Genomic DNA, 12022 nt, shown 5'->3' on the forward strand with positions numbered 1-12022 from the left:
GAAACAGCACATCACATGCCCCTCCATTATTCCCCATTAGTAATACTGAACACAGTTTTGAAGTCAAACTTACCTGGCCCTTTTCTCCTAAGCCCTAACAGCCCACTCTGCTTCCCTCTCACTCCACTGCCCACTGTCGACAGCAGGCCTCCTTTTAAACCTAGCGCCGTTTGAGAAACTCCTTACCCACAAATCCCCGCGAGCCACTCCCTTTGTACTCTTAAAGCAGTAAACGCGAAAAAGCCCGCAAAAATGATTTTAAATGATTTTAAAGGTTTTAAAAGGTAATCGCTTACTAGGTTAGGTTAAGTTAGGTGCACAGGAAAGGTCCATATTGTGGGAGTTAAAAGTGGTTGTTCACAAGTCATGCCCTCTAGAATGAAAAGTTTATCTGGATTTTTTTTGGCCTAATCCGGAACTGGACTTGCAGAACATGGTGAAGTCCTGTTCCAGAAGATGGTGCCACCAGCACCACTTCATCCTTGGGAGTTGTTGGATGGTCAAGGCTTCATGTGGGTTTTGCAGAACCTTTCATGAATCACATGTTTTTGTTTAGAAGCACATATCATGAATATCATTAAAGCTCATTTACAATAGAGAAACAGCATCAAGTTATGAGATTCTCTCATTTTAGAATCCCTACAGTGCAGAAGGAGGCCATTCGGCCCACCGAGTCCGCACTGACAATAATCCCAACCCAGGCTCCACCCCTGCCAATCCCTTACACTAAGAACATAAGAAATAGGAGCAGGAGTAGGCCATCTAGCCCTTTGAGCCTGCCCCACCATTCAATAAGATCATGGCTGATCTGAAGTGGATCAGTTCTACTTTCCCGCTTTCTCCCCATAACCCTTAATTCCCCTGTCTCTCAGAAATCTATCTACCCGTGACTTAAATATATTTAGTGAGGTAGCCTCCACCACTTCAACGGGCAGAGAATTCCAGAGATTCACCACCCTTTGAGTGAAGAAGTTCCTCCTCAACTCTGTTCTAAACTGCCCACCCCCCCCTTATTTTGAGACTGTGCCCTCTAGTCCTTTTTTCCTTTCTAAGCTGGAAGAATCTCTCTACCTCTACCCTATCTAGCCCGTTCATTGTTATATGTCTCTATAAGATACACTAAGTGGCAATTTAGCATGGCCAATCCACCAAACTTGCACATCTTTGGAGTGTGGGAGGAAACCAGAGCACCTGGAGGAAACCCATGCAGACATGAGGAGAATGTGCAAACTCCACACAGACAGAGCCCAAAGCTAGGAATCAAACTAGGGTCCCTGGCACTGTGAGGCAGTAGTGCTAACCACTGTGCCACCATGCCTCCGTGATAATGGTTTTGGATAATAGCACCATGTTTACAAGTGTTTTGTTTCATTAATTTATGCAAAAGAATGATATACGCCATGTGTGTACTGTGCCATTTCACCTGGTTTAGCTGTGAATTGTTCAAACTTTGAACAAGGGATTGGAGCAGATGGCAGGTTATATTTTGGGAATTGGACTTTTACGATTCTTGTTCCAGTATTGTATCACGCCACAGTCAACAACAGGGCTCTATCTAGTTGAATTATTGTCAGGTAGAAGACCAAAGACTCATTTGGATTTGCTTCATCCAAATCTCAGCGCAAGAGTCGGCAAAAAACAAGAGAAGCAGAGACTACCATGAAAAGGAGAGACAGTTCAACACAGATGATCATGTTTACATCTAGAACTTTGGTAGTATTCAGTTATTTAGGAATAATTCAAAACCAAAGTAGTCCAGTATCTTGGGTGGTGAAACTGCATACCAGAAGAGATGTTCGTAGACACCAAGATCATATCTGTTAACTCCGAGTCAGCAAAGGCTTCAGATAGTATGGCAGAGGGAAATGCTATTGTAGACATTCACCAGGAAGTGGTTCCTGTTGCACAAGACTCTACTGGGGGAGTGGATGAGGAACATTCAGGCATAGATTCTCAGCCTTGTTCTTTGCCTGCGGATACTGCTCAATTGACACAAAAGCCAGCAGTGCTTGATGAATCACCAGTGGTGCTGTGCAGGTTGTGATGTAATGGCAGAGCTCCTGATAAACTGTTGTATGGTTGAAATTGAACTTTCATTTTGTTTCTGTCCTGAAGGGGGATTGAGATTTACGGAGGAAGAGGTGTTAGAGAGTGTTGTAGTAGCATCTATCTATGTCAATCTATTACCAATGTCTCTTCGTAGGTTTGCATATACAAGCAGGATATCTTTGGCAGTGTGAGTTTTCAGGTCTGCAAGATAATGTTCTGCAAGCAAGACCTGTGTACTAATTTCTCCTGTTTTCGTAGATCTTTATGGTTTACTGAGTTATTGCCATTTGTAAACTTTCTTATGTAAAGAAGATTGTCCTCTTAGCATGTTCAACTACTGTGGATTCAATATTTGAGTATAATATTAATTGGAACAGTAATAAGGAGAAGTTTGATCTATGGTTCCAAACTATTAGTGTAAAAGATTCCCCCTAGGAAACAGTGACCATAACATGGTAGAAGTTAGCATTCTGTTTGAGGGTGAGAAATTTGCGTCAAAAACAACTGGGCTAAATTTAACAAAGGCTAATTACAAGGGAATGGAGCTGGAGTGGACTGAGAATGGAGTTTAGCAAAAAAGGATGGTTAATAAGTTCAGAGCCCATGGTGTTGGAGTAGAATATTAGCATGGATAGAGGATTGCTTAACTAATAGAAGACAGAGTTGGGATAAGAGGGGCATGTTCAGGATGGCAGCCTATAACTAGTGGAGTGCCACAGGAATCAGTGCTAGCATCAGAATTATAATATAAATGACTTGGATGAGACAAGTAAATGTATGGTTGTCAGGTTTGATTGACACAAAAATAGCTGGGAAGGCAAATGGTGAAGTTAACAGATTCTACCAAGAGGTGTAGACAGATTAAGTAGTGAGTAGTCCAAAACTGACAGATGGAATATAATGTAGGAAAATGTGAAGTTATGGCTTTTAATGGGAAGAATAAAGCGCTGAATATTATGTAAATGGAGAAAGACTGCAGAAAGACTGCAGCGCAGAGGGATTTGGGGGTTCTTGTGCATCAATCACAAAAAGCTAGTATGCAAGTTCAGTAGGTAATAGAGAAGACAAATGGAATGTTGGCTTTTATTTCCAAGAGGACGGAGTATAAAAGTAGAAGAGTCTTGCTAAAACCATACAAGGTATTAGTTAGACCTCCCCTAGAATACTGTGAACAGTTTTGGTCCCCTTATTTAGGGAAGTATGTACTGGCATTGGAAGCAGTCCAGAGAAGGTTCACTAGGTTGGTCCAGGGTATGGAGGAATTTCCTTATGAGTAGAGGTTGAGTAGATTGGGCCTGTATTTTGTTGGAGTTTAGAAAAATGAGCAGCGACATCAATAAGATATATGGGAATCTTAGGGGGCTTGGCAGGGTAAATGCTGAGAGGTTGTTTCCTCTTGTGAGAGAATCTCGGACCAGAGAACAGTAAGGGGAGACAGACATGAACAGGATTTTGTCTCTAAGAGGGCAGTGGATCTATGGAATTCTTTACTGCAGAGGGTTGCAGATGCTGGATCATTAAGTACGTTCAAGGCTGGGATAGACAGATTTTTAATTAGTAAGGGAATCGAGGATTTTGGAGAAAAGTCGGGAAAATGGAGTTGAGGATTATCATATCTGATCAGTCATAATTTATTGAATGGTGGAATGGACTGAATGGGCCAAATGGCCTAATTCTGCTCCAATGTCTCCTGATTCCACTTATCCATGATTGAAACAAATGGCTTCCGTGACGTTAACAAATGTAACTGATGAAAGATTCGCCTTTGTGTCACATGTCCTTCTTAAACTTGGATGAAGTGAAAACCTACTGCTCGAAAGTTTGTATGGAGCTTATGCAGTTTCCATGATTTTGGTGAATTTAATTTTGCACGTTGTTTAACATAAGCACTGCATGCAGTTAAATGAGCAAAGCATTCTAGCAGTCTAACAGGAGAGTTTTCAGAGTAAATTATTTGTTTATATTCTGGCTTTGGAGCAAATTTGCCTGTCTAACTTTTCACCCACCTGCAATACCTTTTGAGACTGCCAGTGCTAACTGAGAGGATTTCCTTCCATAGGAGGGTCTTTGAAGTTGAGAAACAATGACTCTCATTGCTTTCCTTTACACTATCAGTTCTTATATGCCAGCGATGAAAGTGAGGTGGTAGCAGAAGACTTGTATTTGTTTTAAACAAAGAGGAGCTCAGATCAAGTCTGATTTTTTCATTCAATTTAGCTTTCTGCAATGGATTTAATGCAATACGAAGCTGGCTTGAGGAAAACACAATGGATTGGCAAGCTAACTGAATTAACCCAGCTTAGAGGAATACATTTGTAAAGTGGCAGAAGTCCCTTGCCATAAAAAGGTTTCCCAAAATGGGATTTGCTAGCTAATCACACTGATATTTTTACACCTTACTGGGCGTAGAATGATCTGTATTTGTTCACAAACGTCAGGCCTTAGTAACATGTCATGGAGGTAATGAATTTTATTAGATTTAACGATGCTCTAAGTGAGTTTGAAAAGCCCCTTTGTTTTTGTGTTTTGTTGCTGTTTGAGTTTTCTTGGGGAAAGCGTAGAATCCAGTTTGCCAGTAATTAGACTCTGACTTTTTGGCTCATAATTCTACATCAATTTACGACAGTATTATTTACCCCAGCTTCTGTTCGGCTGTTTGTGTTGTGAGTTGTAATACCCTGGCACAAGCTGCTGTAAAGTTGAAAAATGCTGGTCTGTATTCAGATTTATATAGGGAGGAAGCAGGTAGGTGCAATGCTTTTGTTACATTATTTATGCCTAACAAAATTCATTTTCTGTGTAACACCAGCCAGTCTTGATGTTTATTATTATTTTGATGAGGTTCAGTTTGGATAGAATTTTGTTTTAGGTTAAAATATAATCCCAGAGCAGTTCTGCTCACCGGGAGTAATTGACTGCAGATTCAATACATTTGTAAAGCAGTTTAGATATTTGTAAATGAGGCATTCTGTGATTGTAGGAGAGGGTAAACTGTTACCTTCTCTTGAGAATTCTGTATCCCACACCTCCTTAAGGCAAGAGAATAGGCCATTAGAGAACCCCCTCATTACTGATTGTCTTAATGCAGAGGAAGGGCACAGCCTTGGTAGCATTTGATAACCAGTTTCAACATTCACTAGGCTAAGCTATTAGTCATGCATCTCAGCCTTTTTCTATTTACTTTCAAAACACTTAGAAATAATACAAGATTAGCAGCAGAATGCAATATTTTTGGGTACAACATACCCTGGTATCTGCTATTTCCACACACCATAGTTGTTGGGTCCTCTGGGAACATTTTGTTTTGACAAAATGCTACACTGGATTCAGATGCATAAATATTGGAGCCCTAGAAAACGGAAGCTGAAAATGAGTTTATTTAAGTTTTTATAAATCAAATAAAAATTTCGACATCAACATTGAAGTTGACAAATTTTCTTTCTTTGTCTACGCTCTTTGCCAGTACCCTTTAACCTTTGGCTATCATAGTGGGTTACTTCAGTTGGCACAAAATTACATGTTAGTTCTTTTTGAAGAAATGCGAGAAACTAGTAGGTAAGTTGGTAATTTCTTGTTGAATTTAATAGCAGGCTAATATAATGGAACAAAGTGATTTATTTTCAATGTTAGTATTTAGTTTAGGGCAGATCTAACACATGGCTTTAAAATTCTTTGTGCAAAGAAAATATAAGATTTTGTTCTGTAGTTAATCTTTACAAATGTATAAGAACTAAGCTACTTTATTGAAGTGGAATATAGATTTAAACAAATGTTGAATAATGATGGGAGGAAATTGTTAATTCCTGGCAGAATGAAATGGAAGATCATCGTGCTGAGTGTTTACGTATAGACACTGAGCGTTTGCGAAGTCCTGTGGTGTTCAATAAAGATTCCGCTGTGAGACGAACCCATCTTCAGTCATTTAGTCAGTATGTGGAAAGCAGACCAGGTGAGGAATTCATAAGATAAGAATGTTAAAATGCTATATAGCATTTAATTCTTTTTAGCTGTCAGAGAAGCTTTTTAATGACTCTGAAATTAAACTCCTCTGTATAAATCAACTCCTGTGCTCAAGGTGGAGTCGATAATTTTAACCAATTTCTGAACATCTTGCTTTTTTTTTCCTTAAAAAAGAGATTAAAAGGCAGAGATCAATACAAGAAGATGCAAAGAAAGGAAATGAGGAAAGAACGGAAATATGTGAAACAACTCTGAGAAAGCCATCAGAAGATGAAGTACTTAGTGTATGTTTAATTTTTCTCTGGTTTAGTGATTGCTGATTATTCCTTGGCCATATAAAGAAATGCTGTCTTTATTGGTTAAAAAATGAGATGTTGGGTTTGCAGATGTCAATCTCGCACATTTTCAATGCAAAGCGAAAGGGGTGCACCACTGAATTAGTCTGCAGTGTAGTGATAATTGTCAGATAAAAGATGATTTTTTTTTCAGACTAGCACAGCCTCAACATCCTTGAGACATTTCCATCAGGGCACTTCCCATAAAGAGATTCCAGTATTGATCTACCAGGAGGATTTTAATTATTACAAAAGTAGATACTGCAAGCTTCAGTTGGAAGGAAAAGTCACAGGAGACCTGCTCGAATTTCCCAGACAACCCATTTTGTTGGCATGGGTTAATGGGTGTTCAACCTTTCCATTATACAGATCAGCCGTGAATTACCAGCTGAATGATGTTTGCATTAATATAATATATATGATAATTTTTTCACTTAATTAATGGGGAGGTTCAGCACAGTGGGAAAATGGGCTGATCATCTGTAAAATTGATTTGTGAGGGAAAAACTGATGGACAAGGCGGAGGAAACTTATTGACGGACTGATGCTAAAAAAAATTAGGAAAAAGGGTGGATAATGTATTAGCCTAACTAGGGTCTTTTTTCCTAAAATTTTACAGTGATTATTGTAGTTCATTAAGTTGAAAATGCACCCAACAGGCTACATCAGCATTCATTTAAAATAAGGGAAAGCATTTTTAAACATGATTTTTTTTAACACCAAAAAAAATCATACGCTTATTTAACTTTCTTTTTCTTGGGAATTCTTATAATAGTCAGCTGCACTTTAGGCAAAATCTGTAAGCACCAAAATATTTTTTGCGGTATTCACTAAATTAAGGAAAGCATTTCTTTTAATAATTGTATTATAGATTTTGTTTAATATAGTGATATTTTTCTTGCCCACAGAAAGGGTTCAAAGACACCAGTCAGTATGTTGTCGGAGAATTGGCAGCATTGGAGAATGAGCAGAAGCAAATTGACACACGGGCTGCAGTGGTGGAGAAGCGTCTGCGCTATCTCATGGACACAGGTACGGTGCCCAATTACACTGTAAACAGTTTTGGCAAATTGAGTGTTCACAAACTCTTATAGAGTTTGAAAGTGTGAATCTTTGAAGCCTGAATGTTCAGCAAACTGCCTTGAAAATGAAAGACTGAGAGTCGCAGCCACCTCTCTGGGCACTGGTGATAAGAGTGCCTTCATGGGAAGTGATAACTCACCCTGATACTGTGTGAGCCAGCACTATTGAACAGTGTGTTCATCCATGCAGAGCTGGAATACATATCCGTGCCTCATTGATATGCTGCAGCAAAATGTGAGATCTCTACTGTTCTACTGATTCCGAGGAAAACATTTGGCCTGCTGAAGCCAAGTACTGCATGAAACCATATACGGTGCAAATGGAAGGTTGTGTTGACTAAACAGCAAAAATTTGAGTGCTGTTATAGATATTCAACAATTATTTTTCACAAGAGTAGGTCGGAAGAATCCCAAGTTATTTTCAGCTTCCTTTATAATAATAGTATGACAACACGATGCCCTGATACGCAAATGTATTACAACATACACAAGTTGTATTCTGTAGATACTAGATTAAGATAGTGGTTTTAAAGAACATGCCATGGTTTTAGACATAAGGGAATAGGACAATGGAACCAAGCGGAAATGTGGTACAGCCCTTTACCTAGTTAACGTCACTGAAACATTTAAACCTCATTTTTTGGGGCACCGTACAGAAACCAAAGCTGCCAAGATGGAGAGCAGGAATTGCATCATATATGCAGCCAAAAATGTGTCCCACTGTATTTGGTGAGGACAGATGCGATGTCGTTTCGTTTGTGCATACCTGAAGAAGGCATTAGGTTTCAGGTCTCCTCTCTGACATTGGTGTTGGCTGTTAGGGAAAACCATCACAGGCTTTATTGAGGGGATCCATCCCTATGATTGCCTGCAAGTAGCTTCCCTGAGTGTGGAACCAGGTGGAACAGGAGTGATCCACTTGACCCTACATTAAAGAAACTGATCGTAAATGTTTTTCACTCTATGCTTCCAGTCAGTGTCTACTTCCGTACACCCATCGCTCCATCCAACACGATCACCTATAGACCCAGTGCCTCGATCATCCTCTTCTGTTTCTGCCACAATCCCGTTTAGTTTTTGCTCTTGGGTTAATGTGCTGGCTCCATTACATTCCCAGCTCCAATATTAGCAATGTTAGCATTCATTTTGAGAGGAATCGAATACAAAAGCAGGGAAGTACTGCTAAGATTTTATAAGGCTCTGGTCAGACCACAACAGGAATTTTGTGAGCAATTTTGAGCCCTGTATCTAAGGAAGAACGTACTGGTCCTGGAGAGAGTCCAGAGGAGATTTATGAGAATGATCCCAGGGATGAAACGCTTGGCATACGAGGAGCGTCTGAGGACTGTGGGTCTGTACTCAATGGAGTTTGAAAGGACGAAGCAGGGGAGATCTCACTGAACCTTACAGAATACTGAAAGGCCTGGATAGAATGGATGTATGGAAGATGTTTCCATTAGTAAGAGACACTAGGATTGAGGGCACAGCTTCAGAGTAAAGGGACAACTCTTTAGGACTGAGATGAGGAGGAATTTCTTCAGCCAGAGGGTGATGAATCTGTGGAATTCATTGCCACAGAGAGCTATGGTGGCTGCATCACTGAGCGTATTTAAGATCGAGATAGATAAGTTCTTGATTGGTAAGGGGATCAAAGGTTATGGGGTAAAAGGGGGGAGAATGGGGTTGAGAAACTTATCAGCCATGATTGCATGCCAGAACAGACTTGATGGGCCGAATGGCCTAATCCTGCTCCTGTATCTTATGGTCTGCTGGTCTAATATCTGGGAAATTTGGACCTCACCATTCCGGTTCAGGCCATTCACCCAACCCTGCTCCCTGCACCTGAATTTTTACCTTTAATCACTTTGGGGGAGGATGCGGGGGGGTAAATCCTGCTGATTTTTTTAGCAGGGTGAATCTCTCCCACACTGTGCAGAGTGCCTTGGGGAAATTCACATTGAAAATCTGGGAGTGGGGCTTGTTCCCGCTGGAGAAGTTGGAAGCCTAGCGCTGAGCAGGCCATTGCACGTCTGTCAAATCGGAGATCAGCACATACACAGTAGCCTCGTACTGCCAGCCTCCCAATCACTGGCCAGCCTCACCACCCTGCATTGCCATGCGACAACAACCCCCCCCGGATCACTGGCTACCTGGGTAGCTCCAGGACAGCCCCGATCAGCCCTCTGATTGCAAGTGCAGAGTGGCTGCAGGCTCCCCTAACCTCACCAATTCCACCCCCCCCCCCCCCCCCCCCCCCCCCCGATTGGCCCTGCCCTCTTGGCACTGTCCAGTGGGCTGTGCCAAGGTGCCCCTTGGGCATTGCCATGGGCCAAGCTGGCACTGATTTTTGCGGCACAGATCCTGGCCCCAGACGTTGTGGGGCCCAGAGGGGAGCTGCTAAACAGCATCCGCTCATATTTCCCGACCCATTCTGAGAACGTTACGTGCGCAGTGGACAATGGGAAACCTGTGAATGTGGTGTATCTGGATTTCCCGAAGGCATTTGACAAGATGCTGCACCAAAGACTACTACGTAACATAAAGGTGCACAGTGTTACGGGTAACATATTAGCATGGATAGAGGATTGGTTAACTGACAGAAATCAAAAGGTGGGGCTAAATGGGTGTTTTTCTGGTTGGTGATCAGTGACTAGTGTCTTGGGGACCAGTGTTGGGATGGCAATTGTTTACGATTTATGTAGATGATTTGGAGTTGGGGACCAAATGTAGTGTGTCAAAATTTGCAGATGACAGTAAGATGGGTGGCAGAGCAAAGTGTGCAGAGGACACTGAAAATTTGCAAAGGGATATAGATAGTCTAAGTGAGTGGGCGAGGGTCTGGCAGATGGAGTACAGTGTTGGTAAATATGAGGTCATCCATTTTGGTAGGAATAACAGCAAAATGGGCTGTTATTTAAATGGTAAAAAATTGCAGCATGCTGCTGTGCAGAGGGACCTGGGTGTCCTTGTGCAGGAATCACAAGGAGTTGGTTTGCAGGTGCAGCAGGTAATTAAGAAGGCAAATGGAATTTTGTCGTTCATTGCTAGAGGGATGGAGTTTAAAAACAGCGAGGTTATGTTGCAACTGCGTAAGGTGCTGGTTTGGCCTCCTTACTTGAGAAAGGATATACTGGCATTGGAAGCAGTGCACAGGAAATTCACTAGGTTGATTCCGGAGTTGAGAGGGTTGGCTTAGGATAGACTGAGTAGACAGGGGCTATACTCATTGGAATTCAGAAGAATGAGGGGAGATCTTATAGAAACATATTATGAAGGGAATAATAGGTGGGTGAAACTAGAACTAGGGGGCATAGCCTCTAAATAAGGGGAAGCAGATTTAGAACTGAGTTGAGGAGGAACTTCTTCACGCAAAGGGTTGTGAATCTGTGGAGTTCCCTGCCCAGTGAAGCAGTTGAGGTTCCCTCATTGAATGATTTTAAGGCAAGGATAGATAAATTTTTGAACAGTAAAGAAATTAAGGGTTATGGTGAGCGGGTGGATAAGTGAAGCTGAGCCCACGAAAAGATCAGCCATGATCTTACTGATTGGCAGAGCAGGCTCAAAGGGCCAGATGGTCTACTCCTGCTCCTGGTTCTTATGTTGCGCTGCTGGAGCAGCACGATGAGTGGGAGAATCACCCCCAGTATCCTTGCAGTTAGATGGCTTTCCAAGATGCTAAGTGCCTATCTTTAGATTTTAAAAGTTCAGAGTAATAAGCAGTTTTTGATTCCATTTAAGATTATTTGCTCTTTCCTTTTTTAATGCCACCCCCAAGCAGGCAGAGTGAAATTCCCGAACCCAGGAAGTGTTTTTCAGTCAAGCACTTGAGCTGCCTCTTAGGGAATGTGGAAATGTCGGTGGTTTGATCTTTTGCATATTTACAATTTTGAAGTCAAAGGAAGTGGTTTTGAAATTGGCCTGGCCTTGATGAGAAGATAACCCAGCTACTGAGAGCATTTTGGAAATGTGAGTAAATTGGATTTGACACTGTTGACTGAGTTGGAGTTGTGGGGGTGAAATTGGTCTCCACCAAACAGCATAGAATGGATTCTACAACATCAGTTCCTGGTTTTTCATTGTACCGTTTTTGATTTTCCATTGATTTGAAAAATATTGCCATGTAACGGTGACAATGGGACTTGAAAAATAAGAGACATAGAGAGGACTATGGTCCTGTGAACTCCAAGGGAAAGAAAGTTCAGCAGAGTGAGAGGTCAACTGCTCCAAGTCTGTTTCACAATGCTGGCAAACCCACTTATCCCTGAACTCTTCTCTGCCAATTTCCTCAACAAGTCAGTTGCCTGAAATTTGATTTAAGCTGACTCAGGGTGTTATCCATACAGAGGTAGTATCATTAGTTTTCATCATTGAGATTGTTCATTGCGTGAATCAAGGAGTCATACCAATCCATCAGTGCAGCAGGGACATAGCTGATAAAGGCCTGAGGGTGGTGAGGGATTGGAATGCCCTGCCTGCTGCGGTTGTAAATGCGCCTAGTTTGGGGGCGTTTAAGAGATCTGTGGATAGGTTTATGGACGAAAAGGGATTGGTTTAGATTAGTGGGTCAATGTTTTTTTTTTAAAAAACTGGTCGGCG

The 12022-nt window shown here is 41.5% G+C and overlaps 1 protein-coding gene across 6 annotated transcripts in view; it reads left to right on the forward strand.

The window, feature by feature from the left end:
- The window catches only part of ehbp1 (EH domain binding protein 1), a 302265-nt gene that overhangs the window by 244130 nt on the left and 46113 nt on the right, over positions 1–12022 (forward strand). For all 6 annotated transcript variants that reach the window (XM_080199948.1, XM_080199950.1, XM_080199951.1 and 3 more), the window contains 3 exons: positions 5860–5998; positions 6184–6293; positions 7253–7376. In XM_080199948.1, the coding sequence (XP_080056074.1) occupies positions 5860–5998; positions 6184–6293; positions 7253–7376 (373 nt within the window). The remainder of the gene's footprint in view (positions 1–5859; positions 5999–6183; positions 6294–7252; positions 7377–12022) is intronic.

The sequence above is a fragment of the Carcharhinus amblyrhynchos genome, chromosome 12, assembly GCF_965287045.1.
Source record: "Carcharhinus amblyrhynchos chromosome 12, sCarAmb.v2.hapA, whole genome shotgun sequence".
Taxonomy (NCBI): Eukaryota; Metazoa; Chordata; class Chondrichthyes; order Carcharhiniformes; family Carcharhinidae; genus Carcharhinus; species Carcharhinus amblyrhynchos.